The sequence below is a fragment of the Mytilus californianus genome, unplaced genomic scaffold (assembly GCF_021869535.1).
Source record: "Mytilus californianus isolate M0D057914Y unplaced genomic scaffold, xbMytCali1.0.p SCAF_77, whole genome shotgun sequence".
Lineage (NCBI taxonomy): Eukaryota > Metazoa > Mollusca > Bivalvia > Mytilida > Mytilidae > Mytilus > Mytilus californianus.
This window is the reverse complement of record NW_026262731.1, coordinates 542,140-569,687: the sequence shown is the minus strand read 5'-3', so window position 1 is coordinate 569,687 and position 27,548 is coordinate 542,140. Positions and strand designations below refer to the sequence as shown.

The 27,548-nt window shown below is 32.6% G+C and overlaps 1 protein-coding gene across 2 annotated transcripts; it reads right to left on the bottom strand.

Moving 5' to 3' along the window:
- Window positions 1-241: 241 nt before the first annotated feature.
- On the bottom strand, window positions 242-27,091 carry LOC127710410 (uncharacterized). Of its 2 annotated transcripts, XR_007986173.1 has the most exons (6): window positions 26,678-27,091; window positions 14,898-15,068; window positions 12,594-12,726; window positions 11,930-12,229; window positions 828-6,727; window positions 242-797 (listed from the first exon to the last, which is right to left on the bottom strand). XR_007986173.1 is itself a non-coding variant. In XM_052216239.1 (5 exons), the coding sequence occupies exons 1-5, from the start codon at window positions 27,043-27,045 to the stop codon at window positions 6,548-6,550; spliced, it is 1,152 nt and encodes a 383-aa protein (XP_052072199.1). In that variant the 5' UTR covers window positions 27,046-27,091; the 3' UTR covers window positions 242-6,547. The 2 variants fall into 2 exon arrangements, 1 of the variants encoding a protein (XP_052072199.1); XM_052216239.1 differs by having other exon boundaries at window positions 242-6,727.
- Window positions 27,092-27,548: the final 457 nt, after the last annotated feature.

The following is a 27,548-nucleotide window of genomic DNA, read 5'->3' as shown; positions in this document are numbered from 1 at the left end:
GTGGTAACATCATCCACAACTCACTCCGGACTTACTGCTCAAAATGGATAAAACAAAAAAAAAACTGACAAAAAATCTTTAGAACATAGTTGATATTCGTATTCAACATTTTAAAGAACATTTCACCCCCAACATCTGTTCACAAACTGTAAGCTCATGATTATTAACGTGTGTGTTCGACAGCAACATGCAAGTGTATGCTGAGTTAGCAATTTCACACACAACAATGAAAAACTACAAATTCTACACATATACTTTATTATATATATATATACATATATACAAAAGTGAATGAACATTCAATATCAAAAAATTAAAATAGAATAGTAATGTAGATTGGTGAGATGTACATCCAGTCATGTTAATAAATAATTGTAAAATGCAGTATTATTGAAAAAATTCATATACTGTAATTAATATATACAAAAATTTAATATTTTTTTTTAATAATTGATCAAGATCAAATTGGTAATGTCTTGAATGTTTTAAACTGAGGGTGACTATATATATAAATTAATAAATGTAAAAAGCCTTAAAAATAAGATAAGTTAGATTCCATCAATAAAATATATATACAAATTTCAACAAATCATTCAAATTGATTATATATCTTTAGCTAGAAGATAATAGTTCAAGCTTGTTTTTTTTAAATTTACACAATATTTCACCCGTAATATACTGATTTAAAACTAGAGGCTCTAAAGAGCCTGTGTCGCTAACCTTGGTGTATGTGCATATCAAACAAAGGACACTCTTCAACATTGACACTTCATGACAAAAATCTCAATTTTGTTTATCTTGTATTACTGATCTTTCAGTCTGCTTACTTTCTCTCTATCTTCTTCAGTTTTTGCTCAAAACTCAAAAGAGGGTAAAAAAAATCCTCATTTAAGGGCAATCACTCCTATGAAGAGTGACAGTCTACTAACAATATTGGCAAAATTTGACTTTTTAATAGATCTTGCCTTGCTGGTAATTTTTGTGATTTAAAGTGTTTATTTATCTATTTTAATTTAAATCATATACAGCATTTTTTTGGCTCATTTCAGATTTTCTCTATTTATAACGGTTCAAAAATTAGACAAAACTTGCATTTTACCCTTATGTTCTATTTTTAGCCATGTCTGCCATATTGGTTGGTAGACGGGGTCATCAGACACATTTTTTTAAACACCCTAATGATGATTGTTGCAAAGTTTGGTTAAATTTGTCTCAGTAGTTTCAGTAGAAGATTTTTGTAAAAGATTACAAAAATTTACAAAAAATTGTTAAAATTGACTATAAAGGGCAATAATTCCTTAAAGGGTCAATTGACCATTTTGTAGATCTTACTTTGTTGTACATTATTGCTGTTTACAGTTTATCTCTATCTATAATAATATTAAATATAATAACCAAAAACTGCAAAATTTTCTTAAAATTTCCAATTCAGGGGCAACAACCCCACAAAGGGTTGTCTAATTTGTCTGAAAATTTCAGGGCAGATAGATCTTGACCTGAGGAATAATTTTAACCCTTTCAAATTTGCTCTAAATGCTTTGGTTTCAGAGATATAAGCCAAAATCTATATTTTACCCCTATGTTCTAGTTTTAGCCATGGCGGTCATGTTGGTTGGCATGCCGGGTAATCGGACACATTTTTAAATCTAGATACCTCAATGATGATTGTGGCCAAGTTTGGTTAACTTTGGCCAAGTAGTTTCAGGAGAAAATTTTTTTAAAAGTTAACGACAGACCATGACGGACAACAGACACTGAGTGATGAGAAAAGCTCATTTGGCCATTTCGGCCAGGTGAGCTAAAAAAGAGTAGTAACTATCTAACAAATAAATTATTTGAATGTGTAGTTTCTCAGATTGACAATTTTAAAGAGAATTCATAAATTTTGTTGAAGCTCCAATAAATATAAAACTGGGTCAAGAAAGTTTAACAAGCATTGTTTAGTTATCATCTGCATGTTTAAGTGAGCAATCATCTTAGTAGACAGAAACAAAGCTAGAATTGATTACATTGTCAATCTCACAAACAAGCAAACACAACTTAATGTGCAGCACAGAAGCAAATTAAAGAAAACTGAATCATAATTTCCTGTTGATATACACATCTAGATAGAATGTCATAACTATCTACAAAGTTTCATGAAATTCTGCTGTGTGGTTTTGAAGAGATGTGACAAGAAGGACGGGACTGACAGATAGATGGACTGATGGACAGATGGGTTAAAAACACTATACCATACACAACTTTTTTGCATGGGATATAATAATGAATACTGACACAAAAAAGAAATGCATGTTGATTGGGTATAAATTTTCATAAATATTGACCGCAGGTTTTATTTCAGTATGAGTTTTTGATAATTCTGTGGATTTATATTCTTGTGGATACCATTTTTTCTTGGACTGAGAAAATTTTTTTTCATAGATATATGATCTTGTGGTTTTGCCATAATTGTTCAGCGCTGATTATCAAACTCGTCCAAAAAGTTGATGATATAAACCTGTAATATAAATTTCATAAAAATCTGGCAAGAAATGTACACTTATGAGTAATAACAATTCAATTTTCAATACAATTAATGTTCTAAGGGGCATAACTCTTTCAATAATAATTGATCGACATTTTTTTCTGAACTCGTCCACGACATTACTGATATAAACCTATGATATAAGTGTCATAAAAATTTGGCAAGAATTTAACTCGTGAGAGCACTTACAATGCAATTTTCCATAACATTAATGTTTCCAAGGGGCAAAACTCTTTTAAAAATAATTGCTCTGCATTGATTTTCATAAAAATCTGGCAAAAACTGTGCAGTGAGAGGGCTTACAAGACCAGACGGACAGAAGGACGCCCAGTATTTTATGTCCAACACAAGACGTTCCCTGGGGTCAAAAAAAGAAAATTGTTGAGGCAATTTTGATATCTTACTTCACAGAAGTGCAGATGGACAGACAGAAAAAGAGATTCCAATAGGCACCACTGACTAGTCTTCTGGCACTAGAGGCTTATTAGCAGTAAACCACAGTCAAATAGTTAAAATGAAAATGTTACAACTTTCTTAAATTACTAATTCATTAATGTGTATAATAATTGCCATCAAATTTGTATACATGTATATAGACATTTTAATATAACAATATGAATATAATAACAACAAAACACAATAAGTTGATGCAATAAAAATGTAACATAATATAGTTTCTAATGATACATTGGTAAAATGCAATATAAATTGTCCTTGTTTCATGTCATACCAATTATATAATTATGCATTGATAATGGATACAAGATATGTGATGCATACAACATTGTTAAGTATTTGCACATGTTTACAAATTAATATATTTAAACACACTTTTATGGATCTTTTTAACAGATACAAATCCATTTATACAGATATCATACATTTAAGTTAGATAAACAAACAAGGGGCTCTCAAGAGCCTGAATCACTCACCTGTTATTTTTTTGCTTAAATCTTTCATCAATGATTTTTTTTGCTTTTCAATATAAATTAATGAGTGGCTTAAAAATGCCATTTAAATGTTCATTGTATCTGTCATATTTTCTTCAAAAGCAAATGAATGCATTTTACCCATATGTTCCATTTTAGCCATAGTGTCTATGTTTCTTGACGTACAAGGAAATGAAATACAAAATTTATACTAGATTCATTTGAGAAGATTTTTAAAGTTAAAAAACATAACCAACTTGTGTAAAATTGTCCTTAAAGGGCAATTACTCCTTAAGGGGTCAATTGACAATTTTGGTCATATATAACTTTTTTGGAGATCTTACTTTGCTGAACATTTTTGCTGTTTACAGTTTATCTTTATCTTCAATAATATTTAAGATTATAACCAAAAAACTGCAAAATTTCCTTAAAATAACCAATTTAGTGGCAGCAACCCAACAATGGGTTGTTCGGTTTGTCTGAAAATTTCAGGGCTGATAGATCTTGACCTTTTGTAAATTTTTACCCCTGTCAGATTTGCTCTAAATGCTTTAGTTTCTGAGATATAAGCCAAAAACTGCATTTGACCCTTATGTTCTATTTTTAGCCATGGCGGCCATGTTTGTTGATGGATCAAATATTGGGATACAATTCATAAACTAGATTCCTAAAGGAACATTCATTCAAAGTTAAGAAGTATTAGGCACAATAGTTTCAGAAGAGAAGATTTTTGAAATAGTTTACAACGACAGACAAACAACGACGATGGACGCCAAGTGATGGCATAAGCTCACATGGGGCCCTTTGGGCCCCGGTGAGCTAAAAAGGGTTGACAGGCCAATTCATTAATATTTTACTGAGTCATAAGCCATAAAACATTGCTGACCAATTTCTGGTTTTCAATTAAAACAAGTATTCGTTGATCATTGCATGGCAATACATAGTCCCCTAACGGTTAAAAATTGTATTGGAACAAAATTCCATAACAAGGACCATAACTCTGCACAAAATCATCAGACTGGAACAAAATGCAAACTTGAACTGTAACTTGTCATGATAAAACTATATACCAATTATCAAATCAATATCTTCAAGAATGACAAAAAAAAATGCGGAAAACTGATTAATTTACTGAATTTTCTAAGTCAAAGAACCATAACTCTGCACAAAATCATCAGACTGGAACAAATTTCGAACTTCATCTATAACTTGTAATGATAAAACAATACACCAAATATCATATCATTATCTTCAAGCATAAAGAAAAAAAGTGTGGAAAACTGATTTGCCGGACTGACGGATGGACAGATGGACGGAGGTCAAACCTAAAGCCCCCTTCCACTTTGTCAGTAGGGGACTAAAAAAACTATTGACAAGTAAGACCGTTTGCATATTTTTATTTAAACATAAATTATTGGTTAAAAGGATATTTATGTTCCTGAAAAGATTTTGAAAAACCCTAAGAAAAACTTATGCAACAGGTAGTCAAAAATCATTAAGATATTTTTTTGGACAATCCATTTGTCTTCATATAAGGTACATGACTGTTCCTTGAGTGTCTGACAATCTTTCAGAATTATCATATCAAAAATGTATTGGTCTATGAATTAAGCAGTTTGGGTTAATGACATCAATCAAGATATGATACATTTAGTTTGGAGGAATGCAAATAAACTCATCATAGATACATGTACTTTTTACATGATTTATTGCCCTTGAAATGATTGATTACAACATTCAGGGCATACAATACAGTAGCATGTTCAGATAGCTATTTATTCAAGTTAAAGGTAATTGTTTTCATGACATTCTTATAAAACACATTTGAATTTTTAGGGAAAAAATGAGATGCCTTTCAATAAGGAAGCACTTTACACCCCCCTCCCCTTTACTGTAGGACATAAAATCATTTTGATATTAATTTTCACTATTATTGTAATAAGTGTATGTTTGCCTATTTGTAAATCTTATCTCGTTGTATTTTTGTAGGGCTTGTATCAACGATTGTTTTACTTTTTACTATTTATATCTATATACTGTGAATTCATTAATATTCGTTGGATACCAATTTTAGTGGATTTCGTGGGTACAGATAGAGGAACCATGAATTCAAATATTCAACGAATTACAAATTTTCTAAAGGAATGCATGCAGTCTTTGCCAAAACAACGAAATTAAATATCCACGAAATTGCAACTTTTCCTGAAACCACGAAAATTGATACCTACGAAAATAAATGAATCCACAGTATCACAGTTTCGAGATAATTGCCAAATATTATTGGTGTTATGATCCAGCCCATTTTTTTAATACCTTATACTGTTGAATAGCAATACAATTGCTAATAAACAATAATTTTATTACAGTAAATGCACAGATTAAATAAATACAACATGTTTATTGTTTAAAGCAAATAACTGACAACTGATATTAAAATTAACTTGAGAATAATATAAGTTGATTATGGCACTAATTTTTCGGGTCAAATAGACCCTACCTGCCTTTTAAAACACAATATTTTTTCCATCTTATTGATCCTTTATCATTGATCTTTGCCACATAATTTACTGAAAATCCATTTGAAATAGACCTTGACCTGCTGATCATTGTAACCCTTGGTCAGTTTTGCTCTTACTGTTTTAATTTTTCAAGTGTAAGCCAAAAACTGTGAGATTTGGTAAAATTGTACATTTTGGGGGCAATATCTCTAAAACAGGTTGTATTTTTTATAGAAATTCCAGAAGGTATAGACTTTCCATTCTCAATTTTATTTGACCTGTTGACAATTTTTCTCTTACTGCTTTTATATTTAAGATATTATTCAATCCAAAAACAGCATTTTACCCCTATTTTTATTAACAGCAGCCATGTTTGATTGATCTAATCCCCATATACAGTTTTTTACTAGATTCACTAGGAAACATTCAGGTAAAAGTTTGATAAAGTTTGGCCCAGTATTTTCAGAGAATTTTTGGACAGACACACAGACAAACAACATTAATGGATGCCAATTGATGGCAAAAGCTGACATGGTCTGTTATACCAGGTGATCTTAAAAAGATTTTGTGTAAAATACTTTGTACAATATCATTTATATATTTATATTATTAAGTCTCATAAAATTTTCTATCAAGATACCTCGAGATTCTTCACAGAGAATATCATAAGGTGGTGAATAATAAATAGTAGCTTCATCATGATCATCAAGCTCTTGGTTGTTTTTCAACTTTTCTAAATGCTTTCTTGACATTTCTAAAAGGGTGAATATGACCTAAAAATAAAGAATTTTTATTTTATACTAACCAAGAAAAATATGCTCGATGGCACCAATCTTTACATACAATCAATAATTTAGTTTGTTCTATTATAATTAAATGATATATTGATTGATAGTTGGTTGCCTTACACCCAGTGACAAATATCAAAAGCACATATAAATAAAAGAAGAACACATCTTAGTACACACAGGCCCTAGCTCAATCTTTCTTATAAAATGTGAAAATACTTTTTGAGTGCATTTGATATCACTGCTAGTTTTTAGAGTTCTATTGTTCTAGTCTTAGGTTTTTTTGTGCTGTGCATTATTTTCATATTTTCACTTGTTTTGTTTTTATTTCTTATGTTAAAAGTTTTCTGATAAGTGCTGTTGTGTCCAGTAAATTTCTCAGTTCTTGAATAATGTTTTGGTTCTTTTACTTCTAATCTCTTTGTTAGCTGTACTTGTTCATTTGATACTAACATGACTTAGCATTTATGAGCATTTTATTTGTCGTTACAGCTCAGGAATGAAAAATCTGAGCATTGTGCTTTAAAAATAGCATTGTGTTTCATAAACTTTGAACGAGGCAAACTTAAGTAAGATTTTGGGACTGAAAAAATTAGCAATTTTCGAAGTTATAAAGGGGCATAACACTAGAACAATAAGTGACTCACTGCCAAAATTCCAACTCTGTCTGCATGTTCTGATTCTTAGCATAGTGTATGGTTTTCATAAAATTTGTATATAAAGGCAAACTTAAGTTAGAGTGTAGAAACAAAAAATTGAGCATTAAAATATTTTTACAAACAGTCTAACAAGTAGGCTCTGTAAAATTATAGTGAAAAATGCAAAAACTAGGTAAAGATCATTTCAGGCCAATAGCTCCTGTGAAAAGTTGACCGAAGATTTGGGCTAGGACAAGATAAAAGATATGTGTGTTTCCAGTACCCGACCGACCCCCTTTTCAGCCACAATTGGAAACATTTTATTATCGTTGAATTAAAAAAAAAATCCGAATTATTTTTGTTTTTTTTCCCACTGGATACAGTTTTTTTTAGAATAGCCTTCGAGTTGCATCTTTTAAACATTTGATTTCAATGGAAATTTTAAATACAGTAAGCATTTGTAAGATATAGATTAAAGCTAAACAAAAGGCATGGCTACTGCCAGTGCCTCCTTCAGGCAAAGTGTGTTATCGATAACATTTCACGTTTGATCTGGGACTATTATACTAATGGGACTGGAAACCGTTACATCAATCAGTGTAATAATACTCAACATCAAGGTCGTTAGAACAAGACTTTACCTGCGCGATTTATCGATACGCCATATTGTTTTGACAGTGACAGCGTGCCTTGATGTTATAATTTCGGTAATTTGTTTTTTTGTTTTTATAGTTATTCGAAATGATAATCCCTAATGTAAACACGATTACTATAATGATAAAAGATATCTCCATCTTTGACAGTTGTTATTAATCACCAAATCCCGCCTAAGTGTAAAAAATGACATATAAAGGTTGAACTTTTCAGGATGATAATAGGGACGTGGGGACGTGTGGTAAAAATATGATTCTTAAAATTTCTTAAAAATGTTGATTGAAAAGAGATATGCAAGTTCAGTTTGTTGTAAAATCATATTTATAGGTTATAGGTTGGATTGGCTTTTTTTTATTGTCACTTTTTTAAGTGAAAAGTGGAATATTGATCTCTTTCTCGTTATAACCGGAAACCACATGCAGGGCTCAAATAAATTATACTGTTCCTATTAAATTGCCTACTCCTTTTTTTGTGTGCAATATTTTTATTAAATTCTGGGTTTAATGGTCTTCAGGTGGCATTGGCATATGACTTCGTGAAATTATGTAAAATAGGTTCCACAATCAGAACTACAAAAGTAGGCCTGTTCACAGCGGCTTTTTTTGCAGCCATATTGAAATCTAGGTGTAAACACAAAGTTTAGAAAAGTTCAAAACAATGTGGCTATATTTTTATGAGACCCAGGTAACTTTTGTTATAGGAATTAATTATGAACTTAAATTGCCAACAGTGTTTTTATTGCACACTTATTGTTTTTATTAGGATTAATTATGATCTGTTAACCTTTGACAAGTGACATATGTACATGTCTCTGCCTTCGACATATTGTTTTCATAGCGGTCAAGTAAAGTGCCAGCATTTCGACTATATTTGTTTTATTTTCAACGCTAATACATTGACTATTTATTAATAATGTTTTCGTAAACAATAAGAAAAATATTTATCTTTCAAAACTACTTCGACAATTAAGTTAGGATAAAGAAGAACTTAGTTTAATAGTCCCAGTTTTGATCAGCATTAGTTTATCCCCGTGTAAAAACATTTATTTCAAGTAAATGTATTTCATCTGTTAAAATGGTTTTATGTTTTGCATTTAATTTTTTTCTTTTTTTTTAATTTCAAATCCACCAGTTTTAACGGTATTCTATATGCTGACTTGTTCGCCGAAATTTATTGTTCGTATGTACCGAAGGCTAGTTAACCATGTGACACAATAAGCTATCAATCAAAACAAAAAATCAATAATTCACTATCGGGACAATGAAATCTCAACAGATCGATCAGTTTCCAGTCCCGTTAGTATAATAGTCCCAGGTTTGATGAGTATTCACACTGGAAAGAGAAAAAAATGTCCATTTTCAAATTCTACCACCTTTATCACGTTCATTGATATATTCAATTAGTTTCATGAAAACTTTTGATTAAAGTAATAAAGAACAAATAATTTCCTGTGACCGGAAAAATCCACGAAATATCTCCCACATTGACCAGCTGGTTGGGAACCCCCCCCAAATGAGGGATATCCCTTAGACATGTTAAATGAGTGACTGTCCCTCAGACAAGGGGTCATTCTGCTGTTGTAAAAAAGAAAAAAGAAAAAAGAAAAAGAAAACTGAGCTTTTTATAACTAAAAAAGTGGAAAATTCATTATTTTTGGAACAATTTTTAATTTTGACAATATAATACCAGTGAATGCTTTTCAACTGGGGGTAGATGCCTCCAAGCAATAAAATCAAGAATAGAAATCTAAAACTTTAGTCCAACATCTTTCAGTGTAAGATACAAGACATCATACTCTACAAATGTTGTCTGTCCAAGTATCACCATTATCTACCCCACCCAGCCTTTCAACTGTTACATGGACATCGTATATTTTTCTGTTTCTGTGGGATAAGGGCCACAATTAACAAACTAATTAACCGGCCATGACTTTGGTGTGCATATGGACACAGATCCCTCCCCCTCACCCAATTTAATGAAATTTAGCTCCACTTAATACCACAATAAAATGCAGCTTGATAAGACCGCAGAGGTCGAACCCTGAACAGTTGGGGCAAGTATGGACACAACATTCAAGCTTGATACAGCTCTGATTTTGGATTGTGATTAAATATTTGACACAGCATAGGTTTCTGACACAGAATGAATGTGGTCTAAGAACTTAAAAATTTTAAATTGGACATTTACCTATTATGGTCCAATATCCAAAATCTAAATACATGGTTAGATTCAGCATATCAAAGAACCCCAAGAATTCAATTTTTGATGAAATCATACAAAAGTTTAATTTTGGACCCTTTTGACCTCAATGTGGACCAATTTGATAACAGGGCCAAAAAATCAAAAATCTAAATACATGGTTAGATTCAGCATATCAAAGAACCCCATTTATTCAATTTTTGTTGAAATCAAACAAAGTTTAATTTTGGACCCCGATTTGGACCAACTTGAAAACTGGGCCCATAATCAAAAATTTAAATACATGTTTAGGCTCCGTGTTGAAGACCGTACTGTGACCTATAATGGTTTACTTTTATAAATTTTGACTTGGATGGAGAGTTGTCTCATTGGCACTCATACCACATCTTCTTATATCTATATACTAGATTCAGCATATCAAAGAACCCCAAGAATTCAATTTTTGTTAAAATGAAACTAAGTTTAATTTTGGACCCTTTGGACCTTAATGCAGACTAATTTGAAAACGGGACCAAAAATTAAAAATCTAAATACAAGGTTAGATTCAGCATATTAAAGAACCCTACGAATTCAATTTTTGTTAAAATCAAACTAAGTTTTAATTTTGGACCCTTTGGACCTTAATGTAGACCAATTTGAAAACGGGACCAAAAATTAAAAATCTAAATACACAGTTAGAATCGGCATATCAAAGAACCCAAATAACTCAATTTTTCATGAAATCAAACAAAGTTTAATTTTGGACCCTTTGGACCTCAATGTGGACCAATTTAAAAACGGGGCCCAAAATCCAAAAACTTCATAAACACTGTTACATTCAGCATTTTAAAGAACCCCAAGAATTCAAGAATAAAACCCCATTGAAATTGGTCAAGAAATAAGCAATTTATACAAAGTATTAGAAAAGTATTGTTTTTGGCCCCTATTTCCTAAACAGTTAGTGCCATATCCCCCAAAATCAATCCCAACCTTCCTTTTTTGGTATAGAACCTTGTGGTATAATTTCAGAAAGATCCATACACTTACACACAAGTTATTGTCTGGAAACTAGAAAAATGCTTATTTGGACCCCTTTTTAGGCCCCCAATTCCTAAACTGTTGGGACCATAACCCCCAAAATCAATCCCAACCTTCCTTTGATGGATTCATAGAGATCCATTCACTTAAACTAAAGTTATTGTGTGAAAACCAAGTGTCTACGAACGACGACGACGCCAACGTCATGCCAATATACGACCGCAAATTTTTTTTGCGGTCGTATAAAAAGTTGTGCTCTGACCTACCCTATGTCATTTTGGGCATGTAATAGGAAACACACCTATATTTTATCTTGGCCCTATTACAACTTTTTATTTAATTATTTCTATCTAATGGAGATTTCAACATTATAGCCAAAAATTATAAATTTTCTAATCATATATAAACATTTCAGGGACATAAAAATCCAAAATCATGAACATTGGCAGTCAAGTCAATTCAGTGGATTGACAGGTTTGTTAAATGAACAAAAAAAAGCAGACAATGGAAACTGACAAAATCCAAGTGGTGACTGTCTTCCATTTATGTATAAAGCTAAAAACATACTTACACAGCATATAATTAATGGGTCAGTAGGTCATATCAAGCACTTTATATAGCTATATATAGTTTAATTTAAAAGAAATCTGTGTTCTTTTTTTCAATTGCATGTACTCACTGTTGTTTCATCAACTATCATCCCAGGAATAGTTAATATATCAATTTTCAAATCTCCATAGTATCTGTTTAGATCCAACAGAAGTTCGCCACCATGTTGTCCCAGAACTCTTTTAGTGGTAATATCTTGAATTAAAGGTGGTTCCATTTTTTCAGCAGCCCTTAATCTTGGCCTCTTTCTTCTATTTCCATCTGAATGTGTGCTGCTGTAAGCAGTATCAGAGGAAGACTCACTTGTGCCACTTGTAGAACTTCTCATTCTTTTTCTTTTTTGCGGACATGACTTTGCATTATTCTTTACCTAAACAAAAAAATACAAAATATATATATATATTCTATAGAATTTACAACTTCTGGCGAGTTCTTACAAGACGGGACAGACAACCAATATTTCTATGTCCAGGAACTGCTTTGCGATAAGAGCTGATATAACTGATTTTCATAAGTATGAGACATTGCTGATATGAGACGTCTGATACAAATTTCAAACAAATTGGCTACAATTGTACATATCACGGCAGTTTTAGGCCAGGAAGGACGCACAGATGCAAGCTCAGTATTTCTATGACCCCTGAATGGGGTTGGGATAGGGATCAGTTGATAAAAATTCCTTCAATTGTATAAGCAGGTATTCAATGTTTTACTATTTGGTATAAAGAACTTACCTCAACAATGGAAACACATGTATCTGTTCTTTGCTGTTGAAGTCCAAGCTTGAAAAAACGGAAATCTGGCTCTGATTTTATTGTTTTGCCTCTTAAATTTTTCCAAACTGTTTGCTCAGCCTTGGAACATATTCTTCAATAGAAAGCATTACCAGTTATTCCTTATCAAAATATAATGATCTATTTGTTTTGACTGTCTCATGTGTCTTTTAATTAGGATTCTTACTACTGGACATATAACTGCATGATGAAATTTAAAAAGGGTGTCATATACTTACTTATTAATAAATAAAAAGTTGTGGAATGATTGCCAAAGAGATAACTATCCATAAGAGTCCAATTACTCTGATTTTTGTAACTATAGGTTACTGTACAGCCTTCAACAATTAGCAAAACTCAAACCATAAAGTCATTTTGGGTGAGGGGGAGGGATCTGTGTCCATATGCACACCAAAGTCATGGCAGGTTAATTAGTTTGTTAATTGTGGCCGTTATCCCACAGAAACAGAAAAATATACGATGTCCATGTAACAGTTGAAAGGCTGGGTGGGGTAGATAATGGTGATACTTGGACAGACAACATTTGTAGAGTATGATGTCATGTATCTTACACTGAAAGATGTTGGACTAAAGTTTTAGATTTCTATTCTTGATTTTATTGCTTGGAGGCATCTACCCCCAGTTGAAAGAGGCCCCAAAATGATAAAAAGTGAAACAATTCCAACAAAAGAAACCAAGGGCTTGATGTTTAAGAAAACAATAAACAATTTATAATTTTAATTTAGCACTTGGTAAATTTATAAGTAAATAAAAGAAAAATTACACAGAATTATTCAAAATCACAATAGAAACATGGAATACATGTAGCTTATATGAAGTTTTACAATTATTTTAATTGTTTATATTGATTACATTGATCACATGCAGTTCTGTGAGTAATAAAACATGAATTTTCATCAACTCATAAATTAATTCGTAAATTAATCGATGAGTGATAGATTTCTCTTAGAAGAAAGACTACACAAAGAACAATAGCTATTGTATTTATTCAATGGGACAATAAAACAGACAAAAGTTTAAATACCTTGACCAAGAGGTGATGATTCTGTGCAAAGCTTTCATTTTGCCCCCGCTTGCATATCATATAGTTATAAAGGGACATAACTGAAGAACAGTAAAAGTGACGCTACCCAAATTTGAACTTGATCTGAGGTTTGTGTGTAAGTCTCATAACATTTGGTTGAGGCTAACTTAAGTAGAGAACAGAAACTAAAAATTCAGCAATTTTTCTATTTATAAAGGGGCATAACTCAATAATGATTAAAGTGACATTACCCAAATTCAACTTGATCTGTGTTTTATCAGTGGAAGTCAAAGTTAAACATTGCATTGTATAAAGCATTGATTGTCGTTGATTCAACTATAATCATGGACAAAGGAAGATAACTCCAATTTTAAAAATACATGTAACTTGATATTTAGAAGAAAATAAAAAATTTGCAATTTTTTCCATTTATAAAGGGGCATAACTCTAGGACAGTTAAAGTGACGCCACCAAAATTCAAACTTGATCTGTGTTTTGTGATAATAAGCACTGTATATAAGTTTCATAACATTTGGTTGAGGCAAACTTAAGTTAGAGGACGGAAACTAAAAATTTTGCAATTTTTCCATTTATAAAGGGCATAACTCTAGAACGGTTAAAGTGACGCCACCAAAATTCAAACTTGATCTGTGTTTTGTGGTAATAAGCCTTGTGTATAAGTTTCATAACATTTGGTTGAGGCAAACTCAAGTTAGAGAACAGAAACCAATTTTGGGACGTACAGACGGACAAGGGTAAAACTTAATGCCCCCACCGCTACGGCGGGGGCATAATAAAAATTAAGATGTATAAAGTATTAAATTTTACCTGAAGCAGAAGAAAAACAATTGATCCTTTTGGTCCTCACAGACTATGTCAGTGCTATTTCATTCCATCCATTGAAATGATCATTACCTATGTTATACATTCACTTCATTATAAAAAGTGAACTCTTATTTAGGTTTGAATATTACAATGGGAAAGGATAATTTTGTAAGGTCACTCGAAAAAGTGAATATGTTCTAAATTGGTCAGACAATACTTGGTCATGTTTTATGAAGATTTAAAGCCCTCGGCTTCGCCTTGGGCTTAACTCTTCATAAAACATGACCAAGTATTGTCTAACTTATAATTAGTGGTAACAAATTCCTGACTTATAGTTTACCAGTAACAGAATCATGACAATTATTCAACTTACTCTTGAAATACGGTACACTTACATAGGTTCTAGGCAACATAAATCTGCAAATCCACACACAAATCGTGAATAAACTCCTTCATAGGATTTCAATTGTCTATGATGGTCATACACTTCTGAAAGAAGTCTGTCAAAAGCAGTTATAAAACGCTTTACTTTTTGTGTAACAAAAGCTTCTTTCATGGTAGTTATCCTGAAAGCAAATAAAATATTATTATATTTGCTTACCAGTACAGCACTTAAAAGGCCATGAGCAGATCCAGCTATTTTTAAAAAAGGGGGGGGGGGGGGGGTGGTGTTCCAACCATATGTCCCCATTCAAAAGCATTGATCGTAAAAAAAATAGGGTGCCTGATGCACATTTTGTCTACATCAGACTCATCAGTTGTGCTCCGTTCAAAACTGTTGGAAAGCCAAATAAAATATGAATTCAAAAAGCATTAAAAACCAATGGATTAAACAGCATATATTTTCATACATAATGTTCCAAATATCATATGTTTGAACAAAAGCAAACACAGATTTCATTATAAACTGTACTGTTGACACAGAGATATGTATAAAATTTTGATAGTAAAATGCAAATGTTGAAATGAAAATATTGTAACTGACATTCTCCATTCTGATACAGGATACAGTACATATAAATGTATGCAGATGTTCCTAAAATTACAATAATTAGAAGCTGTTCACACTTGTAGAATTTTTTGAATCAATCCAAAAAAAAAACAGTTAGCTTTCACATTACCCTAACAATCTGTATCGGTCTAATCTGAACCACTGCTTAAAGGGGCACTAGCTACGAGATATATAAAAAATCTAAAATATCATTTTTTTTTTTAATTATGAACATGATGAAAGTGAAATATTGAAAAAATAATTCGCTTTAAGCAGTCAATTTTGTCAAAATAAGCTAAGAAAAATTGATGATGAATTATTCACTTGCAAGTGAATAATTCGACCTCATTGAATCCGTATTCATGTGAACTTCAATTTAACCCCTTAGCTAGGAATGGATTACGCATGAATTTTGCTTTATTTAAAGGAAAAGAATGTCAACATTGAAAGTGAAACAAAGGTAAATCATTTGATTGACTGATTTGATCCACAAAAAATCATTCTTATACAGGTAACAAGAGTGCATACGCTGAAATGTCTCGTCTTCTTTACTTACCATTGATATTATGCTGATAGTCCTAAATATAAAGTTTTACTTCAACTATCACATCAATTTAACATGATCCAAGAAAAATGGGTCAAGGTCAGATAAACCAAACTGGGAATACATGTACACCTTACAATCATTCCATACACCAATATGATTTAGATATAGTTGACCTATTGCATATGAAGAAACAAACTAAACCAGGAAAACTTAACATTGATCCATGAAAATGAGGCCAAGGTCAGATGAACGCTGCCAGACAGACATGTACATGTACACCTAACAATAATTATATGTTTTAAATATAGTTGACCTTTTGCATATAGTATCTAAGAAACAAACTAAACCAGTAAAACTTAAGATTCTGATTGACCAATGAACCATGAAAATGAGGTCATGGTCAGATGATAATTGCCAAACAGACATATACACCTTACAATCATTCCACACACCAAATATAGTTGACCTATTGCTAATAGTATTAGAAAAACAGACCAAAAAACAAAAAAAGATTAACATTGAGCAATGAACCATAAAAATGAGGTCAAGGTCAAATGAAACATATCAGACTGACATGTACATCGTAAAATATTTTCATACACCAAATATAGATGAAGTTGACCTATTGCATACAGTATTAAAACAACAGACCAAAACACAAAACCTAAACTTTAACCACTGAACCATGAAAATGAGGTCAAGGTCAGGTGACACCTGCCAGATGGACATGTACACCTTAGACTCATTCCTTACACCAAATATGGTAGACCTATTGCATACAGTATTAGAAAAACAGACCAAAACACAACAAGAGGCTGTCAGAGCGACAGCATACCGGATTTTCCTGCAGAGGTCGAACCCTGAACAGTTGAGCAAGTATGGACACTACATTTAAACTTAAAACAGCTCTGAATTTGGATTGTGATTGAATATTTGACACATCATAGGTTTGTGACACAAAATGAGTGTAGTCAAAGAACTGATATATTTGAAATTGGACATTTAAATACCTATTATGGTCCAATATCCAAAATCTAAGTACATATTAGAATCAGCATATCAAAGAACCCCAAGAATTCAATTTTTGATGAAATCAGACAAAATTTTAATCTAGGACCCTTTGGACCTCAATGTGGACCAATTTGATAAAGGAGCCCACAATCTAAAATCTCTCAATACATGGTTAGATTCAGCATTTCAAAGAACCCCATAAACTCAAGTTTTGTTGAATCAAACAAAGTTTAATTTTGGACCCTGATTTGGACCAACTTGAAAACTGGGCCTAAAAATCTAATATTTAAATAGAGTTTAGATTCAGCATTTGAAAGAACCCTATATATATATATTTAATTTATGTTGAAATGAAACACAGGTTAATTTTATCCATAATATCTTCTGTACAAATGGAAATAACTCAAACTGGATAAATAGTTCTCTAAAATAAGATATGATGCAATTTTTCAAATTATAATCAATAATAAACAACCAGTGATGACTAAGTTCTCTAAAATTAGATATGATTTAACACTCAAACATTGTTAGGATCAGCATATCAAAGAACCAAAGAATTCAATATTTGATGAAATTAAACAAAAATTTTAATTTAGGACCCTTTGGACCTCAATGTGGTATTATCTTATTAATAATGAAAAGCTCAACCGTTTACAAGTTCTTAAACAGGAGGGGGTGGGGTGACCCAAGGGGACTCACCTTATATTTCATTTGATTTGTTTTATTGTCCCATACAAGAATATATATGGTTTCGGGGTGGGGATCTTGACCATTTACAAGTTTTCAAAAAGAAGGGGGGTGGGGGTTACCCCAGGGGACTTTCCCTCAATTTCATTTGATTTGTTTTATTGTCCCATTCAAGAATATATATGGTATAGGTGGGGATCTCGACCGTTTACAAGTTATCAAAAAGAAGGGGGTGGGGGTTACCCCCATGGACTTTCCCTATATTTCATTTGATTTGTTTTATTGTCCCATACACGAAAATATATGGTTTCGGGATTGGGATCTTGACTGTAAACAAGTTTTCAAAAAAAAAGGGGGTGGGGGTTTCCTCAGGGGACTTCCCCTAAATATTATTTGATTTGTTTTATTGTCCCATTCAAGTATATATATGGTTTAGGGGTGGGGATCTCGAACGTTTATTACAAGTTATCAAAAAGAAGGGGGGTGGGGGTTACCCCCATGGACTTCTTCTATATTTCATTTGATTTGATTTATTGTCCCATACAAGAATATATATGGTTTCGGGGTGGGGATCTTGACCGTTTACAAGTTCTCAAATGAAGGAGGTGGGGGTGACCCCCATGGACTTCCCCTACATTCATTTGATTTGTGTCATTGTCCCATACAAGAATATATTTTGTTTAGGGGTGGGGATCTCGACCGTTTACAAGTACTCAAACTGGAGGGGGTTGGGGTGACCCCAGGGGACTCGCCTTTTACTTCATTTGATTAGTTTTATTGTCCCATACAAGAATATATATGGTTTCAGGGTGGGGATCTTGACCATTTACAAGTTTTCAAAAAGAAGGGGGGTGGGGGTTACCCCAGGGGACTTCCCCTCAATTTCATTTGATTTGTTTTAATGTCCCATTCAAGAATATAAATAGTTCAGGGGTGGGGATCTGGAATGTTTACAAGTTATCAAAAAGAAGGGGTTGTATGTTACCCCCATGGACTTCCCCAATATTTCATTTGATTTGTTTTATTGACCCATACAAGAATATATATGGTTCAGGGATAAGTCTCGACCGTTTACAAGTTATCAAAAAGAAGGGGGGTGACCCCCTGGACTACCCCTATATTTCATTTGATTAGTGTTATTGTGTCATACAAGAATATATATGGTTTAGGGCTGGGGATCTCGACCATTTACAAGTTCTCAAACAGGATGGGGTGGGGTGACCCAATATTTCGGGTAATGGGGATCTCGACCGTTTACAAGATAAAACTCAAATTTATTTCCATGAACCAGTAACAAAACACCAAAATAATTCTCTAAAATTAGATATGACTTAACCACTCATAAATCTCTAAAATTAGATATGATTTTATATCTATCAATTAAACACATCACTTTTCAAAACAAATAACTCAAACTTATTTACATAAACCAATAAAAAACCAGCAAAATACTTCTCTAAAATCAGATATCATGTTATATCTATTTCCATATTATAATCAAATTTAATTAATAGTTGCTAATATTGTTTCTTTCATGTGTCAAAAAATAATACAGATCTGAAACTTATCTATCAATGTCAAAAACTTTATCTCATAATAAAAATAGATTATTATCTAATTAAAAACAAGTTTAGATTCAGCACTTAAAGAACCCTATATATATTTAATTTATGTTCAAATATAACACACACAAACTGATTAATTTTCCCAAGGGACCTGCCCTTTATTTCATATGATTTGTTTTTTTGTCCCATACAAGGATATATATGGTTAAGGGGCAGGGATCTCAACCATTTACAAGTTCTTAAACAGGAAGAAGGTGGGAATGACCCCAAGGAACTCACCTTTTATTTCATTTCATTTGTTTTATTGTAACATACAAGAATATATATGGTTTCGCCGTGGGAATCTTGACCATTTACAAGTTTTCAAAAAAAAGGAGAGTAGGGGTTAGTTACCCCAGGGGACTTCCCCTAAATTTAATTTGCTTAAATTTATTGTCCCATACATGTACATATATGGTTTAGGGGTGGGGATCTCAACCGTTTACAAGTTTTCAAAAAGAAGGGGGTACAGTTTACCCCCAGTGGACTTCCCCTATATTTCATTTGATTTGATATATTGTCCCATACAAGAATATATATGGTTTCAGGGTGGGAATGTTGACCGTTTACAAGTTATCAAAAAAAAAGGGGGGTAGGGGTTACCCCAATGGACTTCCCCTATATTTCAATCAGAAAACAGTAAATTTTCAAATAAATCTGTCACTCCAATGATTATCATATGCTAAAATATTTCAAAGATCTAATTAATAATGAAAATAAATCATTATCATATGCTGAAATATTTATAATATCTAATTGAACAGAACTATGGTTGTTTAACATAGTACTCTAACATAATTAATAATGTAATAATCTTCAAAATGTCTAATGATATAGCTTATAATCATTACCACTTAGGAAATAGATAATTTTCAAATAAATCTGTCACTCAAATTTTTATTCTGAGATAAGACAAATTGTAAAAAGATAACAACAGTAAAATATTTAAAAATTCTACTTCTGGATATTAAAAATGAAGATAACTCACAAAGGAGATATCTAAAATCTTGAAAATTAATAGAGACCTTCATTAGGTCCCATGAAATAACATATTTAAATTTGAAAAACATTTGTTAAAGCGTTTTCATGTTATTGTGCGGGCGCTGTTTGGCAGCCGCCAGAGCCGCCCGCCGTATATAACCATTATAATAACCGATATATATTTCCTTCGAAAATCCGGTTAAAAACTTAACTATAACCACTGAACCATGAAAAGGAGGTCAAGGTCAGATGACACCTGCAAGTTTGACATGTACACTTTACAATCATTCCATACACCAAATATAGGAGACCTATTGCTTATAGTATCTGAGATATGGACTTAATCACAAAAACTTAACCTTGTTCACTGATCCATGAAATGAGGTGGAGGTCAAGTGAAAACAGTCTGATGGGCATGAGGACCTTGCCAGGTATGCACATGCCAAAAATAGGTATCATATTACTCATTATAAGAGAGAAATTAAGAATACTAAAAATCTTAACTTTTTTTTCAAGTAATTACTGAACCATGAAAGTGAGGTCAAGGACAATAGACATGACAGACGGAAACTTCATAATATAAAGCATCCATATACAAAGTATGAAGGATCTAGGTCTTCTACCTTCTTAAATATTAAGCTTTTTACTATCCATATGTCGAGCTTTCTGCAACAAAAGTTGCAGGCTCAACAAAAACGATGATTAACATATATTTTTAATCTATAATATGAAATTAAACCGACCTAGAAAAATCCAATTGCACAAGTTCATTATCTTATATCTATATTTATGTTTATATCGCTAATATGACCATCTGACGTCTTCAGAGGTCAACTCCATAGTTAATTAGATGGTGTCTAGACTAAAATACACACGAAACGAAGCTACATATTATTGAGCCCATGCCCTGTAAATTGTTTATTTTAGACTTTTTATAATTTGGATAAATGTTTTACATTGTTATGAATCAAATATGAGAATTTGAGTCAAAGCGGTAAACATGAATTTGACAGCTAGTGCCCCTTTAACATTAGAAGTTAACTTGCAAAGGATCTGACCTAATTACATGTACATTGTACCTGTGAAACAGCAATCACTGTGTATAAAAAGAATTATGCAATCAAACTAGAGAAAATTGACATGTCAGCAAGGGCTGCACTTGCACATTTTCAAAGTGAGGAAAAGAGACATGCATATCAATGTTCATAGGTTGTCAATTTTCAAGTTTTGACACCAGCAATTAATCCAGGATGTGTTCTACACTAAAACATGTATATGTTTTGTTAAAATCCAAACACTACGATATGTACATGTACATGTATTTTGGATAGATTGTTGGTGTTCCAACACCACTTTTAAGCGCCACTTTTGGGCTATTTCCTGGCGGCCAGTTTTTTTTGGTGGAGGAAGCCGGAGTGCCCGGAGAAAACCACCCACCTTCAATAGGAAAACTGACAATCCTGGTCAATTAAGATTGGAGTCGAGTGCACCTGCAAGAGCAGGGTTCGAACTCACAACCTCAGTGTTGACTGGCTGGTGATTACAGTAGTAGAACTACTTAGACCACTTGGCCACCGAGGCCCCCTGTATTTTGGAGGGCGTTTGAGTAAATGGTGGGCTACCAATATCTTAATCGAGAATCATTGTTTTGTAATAACAAATGACACCTTTTTTATTTAGATCCTAACAAGACATATGATTCTCATAATTTATCCTTGCTTTCAGATCATTTAGTGGTAAATTCGACAGCAGGCTGCTGTACTGACCATGATTGACTTAAAAATAAAGATTCCAATAGAATTTTGATAAATTGACATTGAATATAACAAGAGGCTCTCAAGAGGCTGTGTCGCTCACCTGATTCTACTTTCCTTTTGGAAATCATGTAAAAATAGATTAAAATCATAACAGATACCCTAATAATAATTGAGGCTAAACTTGGTTTAATACTGGCCTCGTAATTTAATCAAAAGCAAAAGATTTTTGTAAAGTTTACAGAAATTACCAATAAATTCATTTTAATTGTAGAAAATGACTTAATAAGGACAAAAACTCCAAGATGTCAATTGACAATTTTGCTGTAGGATAACAAATCGTAAACAAAGTAACAACACTAATTGGTTCGCACCTCATAAGGAACATTCATGCCATATTTGATTTCATTCCAATTAGTGGTTCATATAAGAAAACATTTATATGTAATCCATATAACTAGGTCTTCTGGTGGCCATCTTGGATGGCAAATCAGTAACAAAGTTACAAAACTTGGTAAGTACCAGGTTTTGTTTCAATCCATTCAAGGGTTCTTTAGAAGAAGACATATGCATTGGTTACATATTTTCCCATTAAAAAACATGATAAACAAATTGTGTAAAATTGTATTTAAATGGCAATAACTCCTTAAGTTGTCAATTGACAATTTTGTTTATATAAAATTCATGTGTAGATCTTACTTTGCTGAACATTTTTGTGGTTTTCAGTTTATCTGTATCTATAATAATATTCAAGATAATAACCATAAACTGCAAAATTTCCTTAAAATTACCAATTTCGTGGCAGCAACCCAACAATGGGTTTTTAGATTCATCTGAAAATTTCAGGGCTGATAAAACTTTACCAAAAGAACATTTAACCCTGTCAGATTTCCTCTAAATGCTTTAGTTTTTGAAATATAAGCCAAAAACTGCATTTTACCTCTATGTTCTATTTTTAGCCATGGCGCCCATGTTTTTTAAAGAAACTGAAACTAAACACACATTTTATTCTAGATTCCCTAAGGATCATTCAGCTTAAGTTTGGTTGGAATTGGTTCAGCAGTTTCAGAGGAGAAGAGCTTTGAGATAGTTTACACCGGACGGACGACGGATGACGATGGACACCAAGTGATGGCAAAAGCTCACATTTCCTTTCAGGAAAGATGAGCTAAAAAGGTGATGTCCCGTTAACAGTCAAGGGTGTAACTTGAATAAGTTATTAGAGAAAAATAACATACATGTGTTATTACGGATACTTTCTCTTAATCTGTAGTAACATATGTTTGTTATCAGTTAAATATGTACCATAAAAAATTTTATTTTCAGTGGGCACTTGGGAATTCTTGAAACTTGCGCAGTATCTTAATTCATAACCTTGAAAACTAATTTTCCAATTCAATTAATACATTTTTGATCAACCATGATAAATCAATGAGACAAGGCTTTTAAGTGATAACTTAGCTGTAACAATAAGGCTTAGTTATTACAGGCATTTAACTTATTACATGAGACACTTGGGAATGACTAGGAAGCTTGCGCAGAACCTCATTACATGCTCTTGTCATTATTTATTTCAACAAATTAAAATACATTGTGATATATGTAGGAGAAAAGGCTTTGAAGAGATGTAGAGAAGTTGTAATAACACCCTTTAGTTATTACAGGCATATTTTTTCTGTAATAACATGGGTGTGTTATGCATGATTGGCAAACTATGGGCTGTTATATCTTTCTAAAGTTTAATATACATAAAGACAATTATAATATCAATAGAACTAGTACACAATTTAACAAAATAAAGGATGTATAATGCCCCTTTGAAACATGTAACATACATATGTTATCACAGATTTTTGATTTTTTAGCCCTCAATAAAAAATGTATGTTATTTTTCTCTAATAACTTATTTAAGTTAGACCCTTGACTGGTTAATGGCAGCTGGAAAATAAGTTTTTTCTCAGATGAGAGTACATTATGATTTTGGACATGATTAAGATGTTTACGGTGCAGTCCGGTGTATCCGTGCACCTAAGACTTATGAATTCACTTTATCAAACTGATAAAACCAATAATCGAATAATATTGTGTGAACAAATTCATTACATACTTTTATTTCATTAAATCTTCTGTATGTATGGTTTCACCTTTAAGATTTTGTGTAATAAGTTTCAATAAATTGCTTCGCCGAGTGCAGCTGGATACGACCGCAGAGGTCCAACTCTGAACAGTTGGGGCAAAATGGACACAATATTCGCACTTGATACAGGTCTGAATTCGGATTGTAATTAAATATTTGACACATAATAGGTTTCTGACACAGAATAACTGTAGTCAAAGAACTTAAATTGGTTATGTGATTTGATAAATAAAATTGAGAATGGAAATGGGGAATGTGTCAAAGAGACAACAACCCGACCATAGAGCAGACAACAGCCGAAGGCCACCAATGGGTCTTCAATGCAGCGAGAAACTCCTGCACCCTGAGTTTATATTCATTTTTTTGCTTTTGTGCAATACACTATGCTGTTGCGAATTGACCCCCCTCCCCCCAAAAAAAAAAAATATTAGAAGAAATTTTCTTTTTTTAAATTTCTGAACAAATTGTCCCCATCCCACCTCCAAATTTTTGTTTCACCTCCCCCCCCCCCCCCCCCCCCCCACCCTTTTTCCAAAAAAAAAAAAAAATCTTTCCCTCAAGATATGGTCATAATCTCAATTCAAATTTCAAATGGAGTTTGCAACCATAATAACCCATTTAAATCCATCATAAAAGTCTTAAAATAGAAAATGACATACATAATCATGGCTAAAATTAAATTACCTGCATCAGCATATTCATGATATTTAAAATAGTAACTTCTAAAAATAAATTGACAGCTAATCACATCAAGACAGTGCAACATTTCTTTATACATTATTTAAAAGCAGTGTAAGGGAGGTAATTGTCAATGTTGTGTTTGAATTACCTCCCTTACTCTGCTTTTAAATTATGTTTTGTACTTAAGTAATTGTCCATTAACCAGGACACCCTTGTTTTTCCACCTTTTTTGCCCCTAATTCCTAAACGGTTTGAGCCATAACCCCCAAAAGCCAATTCTTATCATCCCTTTGTGCGGTATTTTTGCGGTCGTATAAAAATTAGGGAAACCCTCGTTTTGAAAGTTCTTCAAATGTCTGGTGATTTCGTGCATGCCTTCTAAAAAGAGATTATTTTGAATAAAGGAAAAATTTTATAGTACAAAATAAAGTTGAATTTGAACCAAACATACTGCATACAGCCAAGGATGCAGAGCAAAATTTATTTCAATCTGAATAAAATTTGACATAAATGAAACAAATTTTATCTGATGATGACGATGTAGTTTTTTTAATTGAAATTGGCTAAATATGGTTGATCATCGGATTGTAGTTATAAATTTACTCTTGAACTTATCAATTTTAATCTTTTCTGTCCCTTCGGAATACTAAAACAATTACAAGAACAATTCTAATTGTGTTACATTGCCCATATGCCGAAATCAGGTAATACCCGAAATCACCGGCCGCATGGACACTGGACACTGCTTTACACCAATGTACAAATGTATGTTTTGGCAGATACTGGAATGGTTGCAGTTGACAAGAAGAAAACAATGCTTCTACTTCTACCACTAAAGTCAAGACTTTCTGCAGTGGTAATAGAGGCAGGTAACATGGTATAGTAAGGTGTTCCAATCTCTTATCGTTCATGGATCATGTGGATTGAAGGACTTTTTCCTGATGCTGGTCTTGCAAGATGGTACATGTATTTGGAAAGAGTGAACATTAGTCTGTTAGTACATGTATGTCTTAATAATCTGTCAGGTGGTATCAGTTTGTCGCCAGCATCAATCTTTACTTCGTCATTTGAGGAATTAAAGATTGATGCTGGCGACAAAAATGAGGAAGTAAAGATTGATGCTGGCGACAAACTGTTACCACCTAACATGCCTAACAGATTATCAAGACATACTAACGTTCACTCTTTCCAAATACCATATACTGCCAAAACATAAACCTCCAAAATTTTTTTGTATATTTTGTTGCCCCTAAATCCTAAAATTTTTAAAGTTTGTTCTTGTAATTGTTTATGACCATTACATTTGGGAGCTATTGAAGAAAAATATAACACTGTTTAATCTTCGGTCTTTTATTTGACATGTTTGAAAGAGATACAGCAATGATGAAAAGCTTGCATGAATTAAAAGATAGACATACATGCGGAGCGTCTTTTTACCACAGAACACCACAGAATACCACAGAACACTCAAAATACCACAGAACTACACAAATTACAACAAAACTACTGAAATATGCCACAGTAAAATTACTTTATAAAACGCAAATCTAATAATTCCAAATTATATTATTTCTTTAATTCGGGTTACACCAATGACATGATGATTGACTGGATGAGATAAAAATTATCATAACTTTTTTGTTATTTGCCATATTTTGTTTACATGTACATGTGTACATTTTGTATGTGTCCCTCTGGCAGCAAGAGGGTTAATACAAGAAAGCTGTTAAGAGAAAATCCCTTTATCATGTTTGTGTAGAGAAGTATTAATTTATTGCTTACATGTTAGGTTCTTTTGTCAGCTTTGAATACAATCTAGAAATCGTGGATTGAACCACTGATCTTTGAAACTTTAACTTTAAAACTGATGCATCGAACTTCAAGTAATCCCGTACGGAGTGAATGTATGAGAGTTGTTCCTCATCCAAATCTGTTACTGTTTTCATTCGTTTTAGTACTTCGAGTGGATCCTGGGAAAAGTCTTTTGCGTAGTATATGTTTAAGTATTCAAGATTGTGTCTTTTCCAATTAGACACCCAGTCTGGTATATCAACTTTCAACGATCCTGGGCACTCCAAAGACGCTTTTCGTTTTGGCTGGGGCATCTTAAAAAGCAACGAAGTCGAGGGTCCTGGTTCCGAATCCATCATACTACAAAAATACAGAAGCAAACCAAACTACAAATGAATAAATAATAACGACACGAGACGGATACTGAAAACGGAAATATTGAACATCCGGGTTTCACTAAAGGGTTCCATCCCATGTCCCGACCAATAACTTGACCGACAGAAAAAGGCTATTTTCTCTTAATTTCTTGACAGATTGACTTCCAATTTGGAACTGTTTTACTGACACAATATCAAAGTAAAATTTAGAATAGGTAGTATTACACTTGGTATTCATGAAAATTAACAACAACCTATAGTTGTTAATTTCAGTGTCATTTGGTCTATTGTTTAGAGTTGTTTCATTGGCAATCATACCACATCTTCTTTTATATAAAAAGTGAAGTCAGGCGAACCGTTCACCAACTACATCACCTCCTTTTAATTTCTGCCAACAACATTAACAACTGAATTGTATTTTGGATCATGTAAAAATGTTTGCTATGTTGTGACTATTTGCCCTCAATTACCAAACATTTTTTGTA